Consider the following 17,033-nt stretch of genomic DNA (forward strand, 5'->3'; position numbering starts at 1 on the left):
ACACAGAACGGTGCAGCCACTATCATTGGCAAACCTCAAATGCTGGTCTGCATATGCATAAGGTTATGTATGCACAAACAATACTATATGCCCATTTACACAGATTCCCTATGATAAGCACAAGGTTTGCAGCTGTTGCCTCCCGTGACTACCAGTTCTGCAGGAGGAGGAGGGAAAGAACTAAGTAACCCAAAACAGCTCAGAATAGGGGCCAGTTAACTGGGGCGGGGGGGAGGGGCGGAGGGAGGGGTGTGGGGTGGGGAGGAAGAGAGGGAAAAGAAAGACTATTTATATAGTTCAAGAAAAACAAACACACTCTGACCAAGCCACTTTTCTTCCACCTAAAATAAGTGTTACGGAGAGAGACTGCAAGGCCAGCAAATTCTGCCTCAGGTCCCAAGTCAAAGTAGTCTTCTGGGCTACCTGTTGAGGATGATGGAGAATGCATCAGTATAATGCTGTATGCTGCCTAGGAAACACTTGTAAACATGGTAAGCTTGTGTTACTGCTTTTTGATGCTCTTAAAATCACAGCTAAAAAAAAAAGCAAACAGGAATGCACATTCATGATGGAATTCTCACTTTGTTTATTCCCACTGATTACTGAAATACATCAGCTATATATATTTTTACTATGAAGCATGAGAAGACTTCACATAGTACCAAGTTAACTTCTGGTCATCTTACATACCACTGCATGCATTAGGGCTGGGGAACATTCCCAGAAAATAATTAAACTCCCAATAGGAAAAACAGAAGAAAATAAAGGGATAAGCAAGGGTATCAGTCTATAATCTCCATTACTAAGACTGATCGACACTAATTATATAAGAACAAGTAAAAACGTAGTTGTTGTGTAGGCTTAAGTCAGATAAAAGTAAGACAGAGTACAACATCCATCTTTGTTTTATGATTCAAGTCAGGTTAAGTAGTCTGACAATACAGATGCAAACTCCTCTCTGTCCCATAAAGGCAGATAGAGGACCTAATCATTAACAAATAAAGAAAAGTGTTATATAATTAGCAATAGTCAATTTGACTATGTATAAAATAGTCTTTGCCTTTCCAAGCTTGCAATTCTGTCATACATTTGTCCTATACTCCTACAAGGTATTCAAATACAGTTGCAGCAATACATTCCATGCTGATGCTCTATAATACATCAAAGTTAGTAGTTTACTACTTAAAGTTTTAAGTTAACCAGCAGAATCCCTGTCCCAAATACAACTAGTAATGCAATCTTGACAGGACCTCCTCTCACATCCAAAATAGTCATTACCTTTCACAATGATTTAAGCGGAGCTATAAAATCAGAGCTAACAGGTTTGGATATAAAAAGGGCAGATTGACTCTATAGGAGTGGTAGAAATGCATCAATTAATCAGACCAGCCTTCTGGGTAATGGCAAGTTGAACAAAATATAGAATACTGCAACCGATAGTACTACAACATAGCTAGGAACAAAGAACACGAGTCACATTAGCATATGGCCATATTGAAAGGTTTTAGAAGTAAGGACATGGAAAAAGCTTAGCATGAGCCTCAGCACTGCACCAGGACTCTTAACACAGAGATGAGGAGATACAGATAGTACTTGAAAATGGTGTTCCTTAGGAGTACTTCATGACACATCCAGCTTTCTTATTCTGGTGTCTACACACACATAAGATACAAAGAACTAGAAACAGATCAGAAGAAAGATCTAGCACACCAATATGCAGTTCTGAGTGGGCAAATGCCTACATCAGTTCAAAATTTCAATCTCTTAACCAGGAGAAGGCTGGTTAACCAAGAGAAGAGGTGCACTCTGTCTTCAGAAGCAGGATTGTTGCTGCTAGATTAAACAGTTGTTTGTTAAAGCCTATGTTAGATAATTTTATATGTTATTTAAATTGGGTGGCTGGGGTTTTTTTTTGGGGAAAAAAAAACCTGCTAAAACCCAGAAGCTTCGCTTATTCTTCATCACTTGACATTTCTGGATCAAGGTTTGATGTCAAAAAGACAAAAGTAACATTTACGTAAAAAACAGGATCTGTGACCTTCATCGAGAACGGATCTTTCTGTCTTTAAAAATTTATGCGAGTATAAATCTCTGAATGTTTAAGAATATCAGGAGAAAAAAAAGGATAGGTTAATTTTTCTCTCAAGGTACCAGGACACATGCACCACAAGGTGAAGTATCAACACTATTCAGAGACTGTACAGTCTCTCATTAGAATTCTTACCCCCTTTCTCTACTCTCTAGGGAAACTCAGTGCCATTTCTCCGCTTCCTTTCACAGCATATCTGAAACATGTGGCTATTTGCTCTCAGCTGCCTTCTCTGACACTAAATTAGCATCAGAGGTACACCCACAGTGCTGTTCTGTATTGGTGTTTCCTTTACTTTGTAAATAAAAGCAAGGTCCATCCTGGCAAAAGCCTATGTCTACAAACATAACCTCCACATTTTGTCACATTCAATGACAATATTCTTTTGTTTTAGACTCAGTTATGAGGACTGGGATAACTGCACAATTCTTATAACAATAATCTAGTTAATGTGCATAGTGATGTTCTTAGATGAAAAGAAAGAAATGGTATGCTTTCCATTATCGCTGTCTTTGGGCAACACAAAGCTCTTGGGAGCTCCCAACAATTGCAAATGGTCGTCTGCATTGCTGTACCACTCAAAGCCCATTACACTAAGAGCTAAGCACATAAAATAAGAACTGCAAGCATGCACGCACCTGCTTACCCAACTGGAGAAATGGATACATAGAAAAACTATTCCGGAGACCTTCCGAGGAGTTCTCCAGAATATGCAACTGCATAGAGAACATGCAGACATAGAGAACAAAGACAGAGGCAATTGTATAAGAACAATCTCTACACAGCCACAACAGCAGTTCTTGCAGCCAGTTTCAGTTGGACAAACTCTATAGGGAAGACATTAGCAGATACATTATTTACTAAAAGAAAAGCACACCACTTTTAAAACAGCAAAGTTGGCAGCAGAGCTAGTGCAGAGAACGCAGAAAATAATCCTTTTATGTACATCAAGAATTTCCATGTTTATAAAATCTCTGCATACCTTGCCAAACCTGTAATAGACGCTTAGCCAGTAAACAAAGATTAGTTTCTGGATAAGAGGAACATCCACAAAGGAGATACAAATTTGTTCAGAACTGGCAAGAGAGGGCTCTTGTCTAAAAGAAACCACACTTCAGCATGCATGACAGTGTAACGTGCCATGTTCCTTACACAGAAAAACATGGAAACATTAGGATTTGCTCTGGATCTATTAAATCATTTCAGTACGACATTTGGGGCTGAATAAAAGCAGAAAGCCAGAATGAAGCTGGGGAAGAAGGTCACTAATCCATGGCCGGCCAGGGCATGTTGAACATTGATTTGTCACAGGGAGAGCAGCTAGGAGGAATCTGTGGACAAGATAGAGTGCCTGAAGAAAGGACAGAAAGGCAGATCACATTCTGCTTATCATATCTGTCAAGAGGGAGAAAGCTGCCTTTGCACTTCAGGGTGCGCTTCTGGGCTTTACTGCGCACATCATTTCCGGACCAAAATCTCCAAGCCAGTTAGTTCTCAGTGACATTGCTCAACATGCAGAATTTTTTCAGCACTGTGACCGTGGCTTCAGTTCGTCTTGTCAAAAGACTAGTCAGCAGAGCAGCACAATGATCACACCTGAGCACCTGCCAAAAGACTAAGAGATATTAGTAATGTAACGCAGTATAAAGGGATGTGCATTTTAATCTAGAGTTATTTGTGCACTGTGCCACAAACTCAGGTCTCCTCTTCCACGAGCTAACAGCAGCAACTAAGGAAACATCAGCCTGCAACAGATAAGCACCGAAACATCTTACATTTATTTCAGTCTATAACCCTGAATGATAAGCAATAGTGCATCCAATAGGCTGACCCGGTGCTAGGAGATTCCTTTCCCTTCTCCCTATGCAAGCAAGTTAAGTGAAGATTAGTTTCCTTAAAAGCTCAAAAGAATATTTTAAAGTCTAGATGCCTCAAACATTTCCACCTGGTGTCAGAATGACCTGTAAAGTTTAACAATGCTGCAAAGAAAGCAACTGGCCCAGCAGATTTCAAGTTCTCCATTATTGGAGGTTTTTGACAACAGCCAACAGAGTCATGAATAACGGTTTAAAAATTCCACTTCAAGACGGGGAAGAGTCTTCCAAAGACATGTACCCCATTTCCTTTTCCCATTTGCTCCAGTTATTGCAGAGCTTGAATATAACATCCTTGTCTGATTTTGAACTTGAAATCGTATGGAAAATCATTAGTTATATCTGGCTTGTGTGTTACATTCATTCTTCTATAGTCACAGAATTGTAGTATTTCAATAGCACCAGCAATAATGACTTTGCATACTATAACTATGTGCCAAGGTGCAACTTCAGCACTGGAATTTCAGACATTTCTGCCTTTCCTGTTTCTCGCTAGTCTTAGGTGTTCCAATGATACATTTTTAAGCAAAAAATATTGGAGCAGTTAGCTGTGCAACTAAGCACATCGGCAGTCTTTTTTTGGCCTGATTTATATGTTCCAAAAAGCCTGCTTCAACACATTTGCTGGCTAGTAAGGAGTTACAATACATTGTTTTGTGTAACTAATATTAAAAGTTTTTTATACTTCCATCTACTCAGTGGGGGTGGGAAATAGACTTTTAGGTGCTTTTTTCCACCCACACCCCTTCAAATACATATTTGAAAAGAGAGACATAAACATAGAGAGTCCGAGATCTAAGTGCTGTAAGAATAATCTTATAATAATTACAGCACTTAATTTAAGTGCTGTAAGAATAATGCTCTCCTAATACAATCCTTCTAGTCTCCCAATATATATGAAACAAACTGGTCTCATACTGAAGTTTCAGAACTATTTAACTGTTCTTAATTGTGCAATAACAGTACTAATTCACTGCCATGGCCAAATCTGATCTATGGTTATTTATAAAGTGCCTGCTGCTACACACAGATGCTGTAGATTATATGCTCAAGCAATTTATGCCAGCAGCTTGTAGTAGCAAAACATTCATTTGAGCATTCCAAGATGCTTTATAGACATAATTACTCAAAATGCATTAAAAAATAATAATAAAAACCCCATACATATTACTTAATGAGACAATTTGCAACAACTACACAAAAGCAATGGTTTTACTTTTCAAAGTAAAAGTCTTTCAGCCTCAAAGTAAATAGCAAAAAACCAGAAAGTTATTTCCTCCAAGAACTGCCCAGTTTATAGATACTAAACAGTTAGTGATATTTGCACAGAGTATGTCTGTGTATATGACATTAAAATATGGAAGCATCAGAACTCTGATCGTCTTTTGCAAAACTACAAGAAACAATCTAAGAAGGCTTGTTCAGTTTGAAATATCCAGACTTTTCTAACAATGATCACAGCCTAAGGGCTACTAAAATTATTAGAAAAAACCCTAATAGCTTGATCATCACAGGTCTTATCAAACCAAAGCACATAGCCTTTTATAAAAGGTTAATATTGTTTTCTAAGACTTTCCAGCAACTCCAAAGAACCACCATTAATTTTGATTGACAGCCACCATCTTCAAACCAAACCGCCAGAAATTTAATAAGGTGAAACATTTTGCCTTTACGTCAGGATTTTCTGCTCTTCAGGGGTTAAACAGAAACCTGTGATTTATCATCTGAGTTTTTTACTAAATCCCAAAGCAAAAGACAATATGCATTCTCTAAGGGGTCTGACTGCCACACCACCTTCCCCACAGGTTTTTCTAATATTGCAGCCCATTCAGTTAAACACAGTGTTTTAATCAGCTTTAACAGCGGGGGGGGGGGGGGGGGGGGGGGGGGGGGGGGAGGAGGGAGAGAGATCAAAATGAGATCTTACAAGATGTAATCTTCACTAGACATTTTGTGCTAGTGCCACGGACTTGCTTTAAACATCAGTAACGTACACTTTTTGCAGTAACATCCAAAGAAAGAATATGCACTTTGTATGTTCATAAGAAGGTACGAAAACACCTCTCTAGGTTACAAACCTAGACAAGCAGTTATTCACTCCGATCCTTTGGCTCTCGGTATTTCCACTGGATGTAGTCAAAGATGTCTTTTTCACATTCTACTGGTAGGGCCTCCCCAGCAACTCCTGCAAGCAAATTACAGATGCTATTTGAAAGGTGGAAGGTCTGTACAATCCTGAAATGCCAAATGCATTGCAAGATTAAGACAAAACTGCTGTAAGTAAAACAGACTTAAAAAACCAAAACAAAACACCCCCCACGGACCTCTTCATACAGTGTTTAGGTACCGATCTCATTAGTGTCAATGGAAATAAGGTAATGAATTAACTTTGGGGCCATGTGGTTATGCAGTTAAATATATTTATATTCACGGGGGAGTGTGTGTGTGTGTGTGTATATATATATAGTCAGCCCCCCTCCAAAACAACACAACTGAAGGACGTGACATATCTTGTTAAAAGAGTGGGAAACCACATATGTGCTGTGCATGACACTGAAAAAACAATCTTTAGGTCAGTAAGACTTTAAGTAGATTAGGTGGCCCAAAGGGGTAACTTTGTGCCACAGCGCTGCCTATATGTAAGTAGGCTGCCTCTTCCTGCTATAATGGTGCCCGGTACCGGAAAGAACACTGAAAAATTTTATGAACTACAGTATTTATCAGAAGTATTTCCAGTACACTAAGAAACCAATTTAAGGAGAAGATCACATAAAGCATGTAAACTAGAAAGAATACTCTGTGCAAAGGCCCAGACTGACCAGTGACACCCAAGGGACGGATTGTATACTCATTGATCGTGAAGCCCATTTCCAGAGCATGAGTTCTCATGTTCTTATTGAATATATCACTTCCTGTGAAATACAGTACACCACAGTAATACTGATCTTTGGGGATAAGCCTAGAATAAAAGTGAAAAAAAAGTACAGATTTAGAACAAATACATAACAAAAACATTACAAGCCATTTGGAATTCAGCTATTCAGACACTGTTTTAGGTTTGCTTCCTGTTTACGTGCACACATTCTGCACATTTGATTTTCCCACAAGCCAGATGCAAGAATGAAATGAATTGCGTATCAAAGAAAGGTTCAGCACATCTACCCTGACCCAGAAATTACTGGTGTTCAGCCACTACGTGGTTATGGTGCTTGCACTCCTGCCAAGAATCAATGCCAAAGTAGCATGATAAAGTAGGTCACAATTCTGAAACTGGATACAAAGTCATGATTTAAAATAGAGCATTCTTCCTAAGAACCTGTTGAAGATACTGGCAGTTTACAGTGGCTTCCATACTGCAAAGGAATTAGAAACCTAGTAAATGCTATGTTCTGAATGTGGAAGTAGAGATTTGATGCAGAACTTGATGCAAATGCCTACTATGTAGCAGACAGCTAAAGTAGGGGATTTTTTGTTTGTTTTGTTGGGTTTTTTTTGTTTTTATTTTTTGTGTGTGTACCGGATATCAATTCTCCTATGTGGATAGGCTGTTCCATCTTCTTTATCTGGCAGCTGACAGACACCCTGTGAGAAAGGAAGGAAAGCAAGAAATTAAAAATAAAATTAAAACAGATTTCAGATCAATCTTCACCTCCCCACCCCTAAACAACCTCTAAACAATCCTCAGTCATCCTGGAGAGCAAATATTAAATATTTTACTAGAATAGCTGGATGTCATAGTACTGTGAATCACTATTTTACAATGCTAAGAGGACCGTAGTTCAATGTAGCATATATCTGCTTCTTAAGTTTTTATTACAGCAGGAGGGATCACAGGACTTCTCATTTCCCATTCCTCTGCCCTAATTATTATCAGGCTCTTCAGTATGCACAAACATCAGCAGGTTAAGGAAAATGCAGACGAAGCTCAAGCTAACAGAAATTAAAAAAAAAAGTTTTTTCTTGAGAAATCCTCTGCAACTTTTCATTTCACACTGCTTTGTGATCTTCATGCAATTCACATATCAGCCTTTTCTTTTTTTCCCTAGTCTATGATCACCTTAAATGACAATGCAGTAGGGGGGACGGACATGAACCATAAGGAATGATGAGAAATGTTTACATACTAAACCGTTTCACCAATTGCAGCTTCATGCCGAGACTTCTCCTTCTGTTCTTAGCTTTGTTTTGAAAGCTTAACTCTGCTTATGCTTTTGAAGTTATGTTGTCTTTCTCCTTACCGAGACTTGCTTTTCTCAGATTCCAAGCTAGTCATATTCCCTTTTTACAACATTCCTTTCTTAGCTTCCACTTTGAAGAGCTATTCCACAACTATTTAAGACTGACAGGATGTCCTGGTTTTGGCTGGGATAGAGTTAAATTTCTTTCTAGTGCTGTGTTTTGGATTTAGTATGAGAAGAATGTTGATAACACACTGATGTTTTCAGTTGTTGCTAAGTACCTTGTCAAGGACAACTATCCTTTGCTACCAAGCTAGACTGGGAGGAGGGAGCACAGCCAGGACAGCTAGCCCAGCTAGCCAATGGGATATTCCATACCATGTGACGTCATGCTCAGTATATGAATGGTAGGCATAATCCAGGAAGTAGCAATCGCTACTTGGTTATCGGTCAGCGTGGGTAGTGAGCAATTGCATTGTGCATCATTCATTTTGTATATTCTATTATTATTATTATTATTTTCCCTTTTCTGTTCTATTAAACTGTCTTTACCTCAGTCCACGAGTTTTTCCTCACTCTTACCCTTCCAATTCTCTCCCCGTCCCACCGGGGAGGGGGGGAGGAGTGAGCGAGTGGCTGCGTGGTATTTGGCTGCCTGCCAGGTTAAACCACGACACAGGATTATACACAGCAATTGGTCAAACTATAACAAGCTTGTCGAACTGTGAATGCAAACTGGGAATGCAGTGTCTCTGCTTTTGGCTCAAGATATACATTTAGCTTGAAACCTATACGGTATTCACACTTAAACCATTTGGCAAGAATGAGAGCGACTTTCACTTATTCCTCCTAAAGAACATGCCAAAAAAAAGCCATCGAGTTTCATTCCCTCTCAGAATGCAACACAAACTAAACTGAAGACAAGTTCTCAGAGTTCTTTTAGCTCTTATTTTAAGCAAAACCAAACCAACAAACAAAAAATAAAATAATCAAGTGCTCCAACAGCCCCTTTAATCTTGGGAAAGCAAGTATCTTTAACTGCAGTATTATATATTTAAGTATTTATGCCTTCTAAAAGATTAGCTGAATATAACGGTATCTTGATTCTCGAATAGAAATTCGTAAGTCATGGACCTTTGGTGAACCCTCCTGCAGGACCACTCCTCTGAGCTTCCAAGGAATTCCACAAAGCCAGTATGAGTGACAAGAACTAACCAGTCCTCATTTCCACTCAGTATTGCTTATGGTTCTACACTTCTCTGTTAGAATTAACTTTTAACCAGCCTGTAAGACCAGGATACCTGGGGCCTGTAAAGAAAATTAAGTGAAGCACGATAATACCCAATCCACATGTTTAAGAAAAAAAAGAAGTTTTTTTGCTGTGAGCAAGGGGCCTAACAGAATGAATGTTCCTGTAATTCATTATTTTCTTTAGGCATCCCATATATTCCCTATTATATCCTGAGTCTAGCAGCTTATCCCTTAAATCTGCTCTGCAACAAAATTGACAAAAAAGGAGACAAAAGTATATTATGTATTAGACAAAACAAGGTAAACATAGGCCTGAGGTCAAAGATAGTGTTTCCAAGACCTTGAGAACAGTTACAAAAGTGGTCACTGGTGCAACTGAAGAAGTGAGGTTGTGCTAAGGTTCTGGAGAAACATCAAGCAAAATAGAGACACAATTGGCATTGTGTGATGAAGGTTATGTCAGTGGGGTTCAGAACTACATAAATACCTGTAGATTTTCTAATATTGAAATCTTACCATGAGAGAATCACTAAGAGTTGACTGCAGAAAGTTTTTAGGAGGAGAACGGGAGAATTAAAAAAAAAAAAAAAAAAAAAAAAAAATCACAACTCCAGCAGTCCAAACAACGTATCTTGTATATATCCTAGCTTCTGTCAGGAAAGATAATCCCCTCCCCCTCCCCCAACATCCCTCACCACCAAAAAAGCCTTACCATGAATTTGGTGTCACCTTTAGACAGCATATCCGTGACAAAGTGGACTTTTTCCAGTTGTTCTACAACTTGACGCAAAAGTTTTGACTAGGAACAGTGACAACGCAGAAGAAGAAATTATTTCACAAATAACAAGAGTATCTTACTCATTTACCAGACAATAGCCCACATAAGTGCAGGACATCACTATAATTATATGTATTATTGTACGTGAAATTTGACCCAGAGGGGAAAAAAGATAACAATAATACTGAGAAAAAGCTAATAAAATTACAGTTGTGCCATGTAAAAAAAAATTTCCACCAAAATCCCCATGTCAGATTGCTTTCTTTGGAAGTGACAAAACTCCTTTCTTGGTTTGAGTTTTCAACTTTTAAGCAATGAATCTATAGAAGCAACACAAGAAATACAAACTGTCATTAAGACTTCTCCAGAGTTAGTCCCAAAAGATTACAAGGGCAGTAGGACATTTGCTTCTCATCCAAAAGATTATGGCTACATAAAGAGATACTTACTCTACCTTTAATCCCTGCTTTATTCAGCTAGCTGTTACAGTTCTACCTTGTAAAAGCACATAAATGCGAGGCGGTGGGGGTGGGGGGAGTGTATGTGAAGGGAAGAGGAGGGACAGAAGGATAAGGGTAAACACACTGAATAGTTCTGCAAGAGGAACACAACATAATACATGGACCTGAGAAGTGATTATAACTCCTCAAAATGAACACAGTGATCCAAGAGAACAGTTTACTATTACAGTAACAAAAAGATGCAAGAAGCTGCAATACAAGTCTGAGACTACGTATCTTCTGAATTTAAACATACCCTTGTGGAAGTAATGCACAGTACTGATCCACAGTAGCAGAAAAACACACCTGTTTGGATGATTCAGATGTGAAACTTGGATGGGTTAGGAGAACATCCATATCGCCGCTTGACTCTGCGCCTAGGCAAGTAAGAAGCAAAGAAAAATCCCTCTGCGTATGACAAAGTATACTAACATTGGTGAACATCCTTCTAACCTCTTCCTATAAACATGTTTTTCTGGTAGAAAATAGTCAGTCACTATTCAAGATATTTGCAAAAAAACGATCTTAAAGCAAGAGAACCTTGTTTTTCCATCAGAAAGTTTATATCCCCACATATCTCAGAAAATACCCAAGAATTTCTTGCTGTACTCTATAGCAACGAAGCACAAATGTTGTTAATGTAAAAACAAAGCAAACAATTCACATGTTACAATATACGACTCTTTATGGGGGCAGGGTGGAGAAGCAAGAATTTATGCGGGTGTTTTGTCACTGAACTAAACCAGTCAAGACAATACTAACAGGAGAAAGCCAGGTTCCAGCATAGACTTTCTCTCCAGAAGAACAACATATATAGTAATGAGTCTTGCTTATTAATCCAAAATAAACATAACAAGATCACAGAGTACCAACCTCGTCTAAAACTGCCACAGACCGTAGCAATATAGTTTGGGTCCAGCTTCTTTACCTCTTTCAGCACAATTTCCTATGTAAAAAGGAAAGATGTGTGTTTAGAGGTGTCAGTCAGTGCCTCACATCCTCGATAAAGATATTCTTACCTGCATTTGCAGCATTTCTTCCCTCGGGATTCTTTTCTCAAAATCTTCAAAATATCTACATAAATAAAAATAAAAGTGAAAGAGTGGCAAGGGTAGCATCTTAAAATTTTAGTCAATTAAATGTGTATCGGAGGAAAGAATACAACTTATGTTACTGTCACATCACAAAAAACTCCCATTCTCACCAAACGTCTTAGAAAACATCTTGCCAAGCGATAGTAAAAACTCACAACTGCAAGTTTGACAATGCTTAGAAGATGGTTTCATTGCATATTATTTCCACTGTATATGAAAAGCTGCTATGAGGGGGGAGTAATATCACCATATAACCAATTGGTTTATATTTACATAGCCCTCTGAAAATACAAAAGGTTCCTGACAAAACTCAGTCCACCAGCAAGCAGGAGGAACAGGTCCTTCACCCATGGTCAGAGGTGATCTATGTTAGAAAGAGCAAAATGGAAGCTCACAAGTCAAATAAGCTCCTGATATCTTTGCATGCAGCTGTAAAAAACCAGACTGCCAGCATGCTGCTTGACTGTGGAGAAAAAGAGGCCAGGTGAAACAATGATGCACCTGACCAGCAGGCACATTCTTCACCCCTCCAGCACCAGAACCATTGACAGCAGGCACTGGCAGCCATACTGCAGGCTCGGAGCCACATGTTCACCAACACTCATTACCCAACCATCCCAATCCCAAGCTCTGCAGACAGAACCTCTGGATATGGGACTCCCCCCCACCCCTGAGACCTGCAGTGGAACTAGGGACAAAAAGACCACCATAGAGCACTGAAACCATTCTTTCAGCTCAGCTGAAACAACAGATGTTGTTCTGAAACAACATCTGAGCACAATGCTGGAAAAAGACCCAAGGGCAATGTGTGCACTAGCAACATGGATAGGTCAGGTGAGTTTTCTTATACTCACTTAACAGTGAAAGGTTTTCCCTTGAATGCTCACACGTATAAAGGCAGGGACGCACACTGGGTATGGGGCTCAGATGAGCAGTGGGAAGGCAATAATCATTGTGTAACCCTTCTCACTCACTGGCAAGCAGTTTGTCCAGATCACATATTCCGCATCTCTGCCACTGATGTGGAAACGCTAGAGCGGGCCTCACACAGAACTAATTCAGATATAGGGCTTTATTTGGTTCACTTGCAGCTTCTTGCAAACACAGCTCTAGTTCTTCCAGAACTAGCATAATGGAACAGCCACTCAGCAAGCAGCATTCAAGCTGGTAAGTACTGAGGGACAGACACACATTCTGCATGGCATTCTCAAGTTCAGTCATGCAAAGGTCTTATCTTGCTCACAGCACATAACAAAAAATAGCCTGGGCCACTTTTATGCAGACTCCCAAGAAACATCATTGCAACCTTGCTGAAGTTGCAGCTCCACGAGCTAACTGAAAAAGTCATTTGAAATTAATTTCCGTCTGGATGGAGACTAGGCCTACCGAATTTCAACCCAAATGAAACTGCGGGATGATGATGATGATGATCTTAGAGGGACTCAATGATCTTAGAGGTCTTTTCCAACCTTAGTGATTCTATGAAACAAAAGCTCTGAATAACTGCTGAAAAGCACATAGAGCACAGAGAGAATGGAACCTTACTCGGCCTGTGCAACCTTACATTACATCCTGGTGTCTGAAGGAGTCATTAGAAAAGCCAAGCACTTGGACCCAAGAAAGCTTACTTCAACCCAATCCGCTGGTGATGGGTCAGCTTGTGCTCATTTTTTCTTAGATCTAGAAGAATTGAGAAAAACAAAAATAAAAGTTACTTGAGAACTAAAAATCTTACAGTAAGTTTCCACCAATGCAAAGATGATGCACGCAAAGAATACGTAACAAGAAAACAGCAAACTCAAACACAAAGGAAGAGATTTTAAACTGACTACTCAACAGTGATAGGATGAGTACGAATGCATAGAGCACTTCCCAATAAAGACTTCAACAGACCATTCACCTCAAAGCCAAAATCCTTGTTATTTTCCATGTAATCTGTAAGTACTTTACTTTGGATATGTATGTAATGCCTTTAGCCTGTGCACGTAACTTTAGCACCTTATACACTTTCCTCAAAGCCTAGGGCATATCTGCTATCACAGTACCACTGTGGAACAGGCAGCTGGACAGGAAAAAAAACATTATTGGAGTGTGGACTGAGGACCCAAGTTACACTTACCTTCTAAAGTCTTAATTCCTTCCTCGACAAACTTCCTAGCAGCAGCAGGACTGCAAAGAGACAAGGCAATCTGCCATCAGGAACAGCAAAAACCTTACAACATTGAGAAGGACATTAGAATTCACTATAACTGCCTAGGTTCTTCAAGGCCAAGACTGAAGTCGCTTCTGACGCTTACCCTCTTTCAGCATACACATTTTCAGTTTGTACTTTCAGTCAGAAGAAATGGCTATCCAAGGCTTGGCCTGCACATTTTTTAGCATTCACATAACTATATAGTGATGTATAATTGTAAAAAATAAACAAACAAAATCTCACCAAATAGGCAATATTGCTTTAGACAACAATACTGAATGCATGATAAGAACTACATTAACCACAATCAGTCTCTGAACCAGCTTAAGACAACAGCAACATAAAAGTGTCTTTAGACTAGCACTTCAAGAAACCCAGCAAGGCTCCAGTTTGCAATCTACAGTACAGCAAAGCAGTCCCAGCTCCAGTTTCACTGGAGAGTTTGCCTTAAGCACAACATCAGATTAATCTGCATGATTCTGGGGGGAAAGAACAACGTTTCAACTGTGAGGCAGGCATTCAAGTAATGTTATACCCAGATACCTATCCAGTATCTCAAAATGCTGAGAACCACCAGCCTGGAAGCATAGTCCCTTCCTGGGGAACTACTCTCCAACTACTCTAAAATCCCATAGTTACAGCTCCACCACTCTTAAAGACTTTGAATCCACTTCCTCAATAAAACTCTTACATTACAATAGGATTGTCAGATACTGACCTGCCATTTACTTCCTTTCTTACCCTTCCCTGCATCTCTTGCTGGATTCCAGACCAAGAGAGGCAACTTCCGCTGTTCTGAGACAAGACAGCACCCAAGCTTCTCCTTCTACATCCCATCCCAATTTCTCAAAGGCATTCTCAAATCCCAGTATATCCACAAACTTTGAGCACATTTTGCCTCAGAATTACTTGAAAACAATTGTATTCCCTATCCTCAATCTCAAGGGTTTCAAACGTTGCACAGGAGCCCTGATGGTTTTTTTGGATTGTTTTTGTTTGTTTGTTTGCTTTTGGTTTTTTTTGTTGCCTGTTTCAGGGCTCTACTGCTCCTTTTACAAACACACGACAGAGCACCATTGTCCCTGGGCCCAACTTCCCACCAAAAGTCCCAAAGGGACTTCTCACTTCCACTCTTTTCAGTCTTTCATGGTTCCTTTCTTGATCAGCTCCTCTCTTCTTCCCCTCTCAGCTTGCACACAGGAGCTTCCCGCTTCCACTCCTCTACTGCAAAGTCTGTAATTGACGATTCTACACCCCTTCTTCTCAGCCAATCATGTCATCACAACTATGGTGTCTCAGCGTGGGCACTACAGCACCAGCTCAAACTCATTCTCTTTGTTATTTGCGATCACCAAAATTCTGTTCATAACTCCACCAAATAAACAGGAGAAGGAAAAAAAAAAACCCCAAAACCAAAAAACAAACAAACTTTACCCAATGCCAGTAACTCGTGTCAGGAAATTGATAGATGCACTTGTATCATCTTGTCGAATCTGCAGAAACAAAACAACACAAAACAAACCCTTTTTTACTCCCTTTGCAATAAACAAAGAATTCTTGAGAAAATAAAACAGCTTAGCCAGACTCTGCTTTGGAGGTTCGCTATAAATCAATGCAAAACAGTACCAAGGATAGTACTGTGTATCACAGTAATGCCATATGTACTGAAAAAAGCCTGAAAACTGCCTAACTACCCATGCTAAAGTGCACAGCATGGTTAAACCACAAAACTCCAGAGCCTTCCAGAGGCAGAATTCCACTTCTCATAGAAGACATTCACATGCTGATTATATAACCTAAAATATTTTCATAAATAGACAGTTTGGAGGCCTTGGCTGAGCTTCTCGTTCTTTCTACTCGCCATAGACTCCATGTCCACCATTCTTAAGCTCGACATCAGTCTCTCCAGAGACAACAACAGAAATTGCACAAAGCAAGCAGGCTACTTTGCATGTTACAAAAAAAAAGCAACTACTGAGAAATAGAGCATAAGGGAAAGAAACCCACCTTTTCCAGTTTGCGTAGTTTTCCAGTGGATAAGAACTCATCTATCTTGTCAGCTATTTTAGCACCTACTCCATCCTAAATGTTTGGGAGGGGGGTGGCGGGGACAGGACACAAGTTAACTTCAAGATCACTTAAAGCCATTATATCCAGAAAAAGAAGAAAGCTCCCCAGAATTTAGAGTCCAGAAAGAACTATGAGGCCACCGAGACCATGATAAAATACTGGACTGTAAGGCAGCACAAGAATTCAAGGGTACAACACAAGCAGCATAAACACTGTAATTCAAGGGCTATATTAAAAGCTCCCCCAAAGCAATAATTTTGAACAAGGCTTTGATTATTACTGCTCAAGTTCCCCGAATTTAGTGAAGCAGTAACAGAGCGACGGGGAAACCTGCCACAACAGAATCCTTTTACAGGCAGAGACTCAGCTGGAGCCCACAGTTCCAGCTATGAAAACCCCTCAGCAGCCACACCGCATCCCCGTCCCCGAGCCCTGACTCGGACACCGGGAAGAGGAGCTAGCACAGGCGGGGTCAGCCCCGCGCTGCCCCCACGCTTGCCGGGAGCCCCGGGCACCGCGCCCCCGCTCCAGCCGCCCCAAGGACCTCCCGCCAGCAACCCGGCCACGAGCACCTACTAGCTTCTTGGCTTCGGCCCCGCTCCGTATCTTGCTAGGATACCGGGAAATTACCGAAGCTGCTTTCCTGCGGAACAGTACCAGTCAGCACCCGAACGCGGAAGGCGCTGCCAGCCCGGCTCGCGCGGCGGCGGGCTGGGCCCCAAGACGGAGGCGCCGGGGAAGAGGGAGGCGGTACCTGTATGCGTTGTACTTGTGAATGGCCCGGTTCACGTTGCGCTCGTAATTGGCCAGCTCTATGGGGAGAACCACGGTGAGAGCAGCCGGCCCGCGACCCCACCCGCCCACCGACCGCACGCACCTACCGGTAAGGAAGTCGGTGATGCCCTCGTTGGGGCTTTCCTGGGGGGCCTTCCGCTTGCTCATGGCCGCCAGCGGCGCCGAGAGACAGCGGAACTCCAGCCCAGAGATCGCAGAGAGGCGCTTCCG

The 17,033-nt window shown here is 40.7% G+C and overlaps 1 protein-coding gene across 3 annotated transcripts; it reads right to left on the reverse strand.

Moving 5' to 3' along the window:
• Positions 1–320: 320 nt before the first annotated feature.
• Positions 321–17,033, reverse strand: POLB (DNA polymerase beta). Of its 3 annotated transcripts, none has more exons than XM_075174939.1 (15): positions 16,910–17,033; positions 16,783–16,840; positions 16,605–16,671; positions 15,966–16,040; positions 15,393–15,451; positions 13,884–13,933; positions 13,393–13,444; positions 11,690–11,744; positions 11,544–11,616; positions 10,977–11,047; positions 10,105–10,191; positions 7,481–7,545; positions 6,783–6,922; positions 6,042–6,148; positions 321–423 (listed from the first exon to the last, which is right to left on the reverse strand). In XM_075174939.1, exons 1-14 carry the CDS (start codon positions 16,968–16,970, stop codon positions 6,054–6,056), a joined length of 1,008 nt encoding a protein of 335 aa, XP_075031040.1. In that variant the 5' UTR covers positions 16,971–17,033; the 3' UTR covers positions 321–423; positions 6,042–6,053. The 3 variants fall into 3 exon arrangements, with proteins under 3 accessions (XP_075031040.1, XP_075031038.1, XP_075031039.1); XM_075174937.1 differs by lacking the exon at positions 321–423 and adding an exon at positions 563–3,693; XM_075174938.1 differs by lacking the exon at positions 321–423 and adding an exon at positions 563–3,704.

This window comes from Calonectris borealis, chromosome 27 (assembly GCF_964195595.1).
Source record: "Calonectris borealis chromosome 27, bCalBor7.hap1.2, whole genome shotgun sequence".
Taxonomy (NCBI): domain Eukaryota; kingdom Metazoa; phylum Chordata; class Aves; order Procellariiformes; family Procellariidae; genus Calonectris; species Calonectris borealis.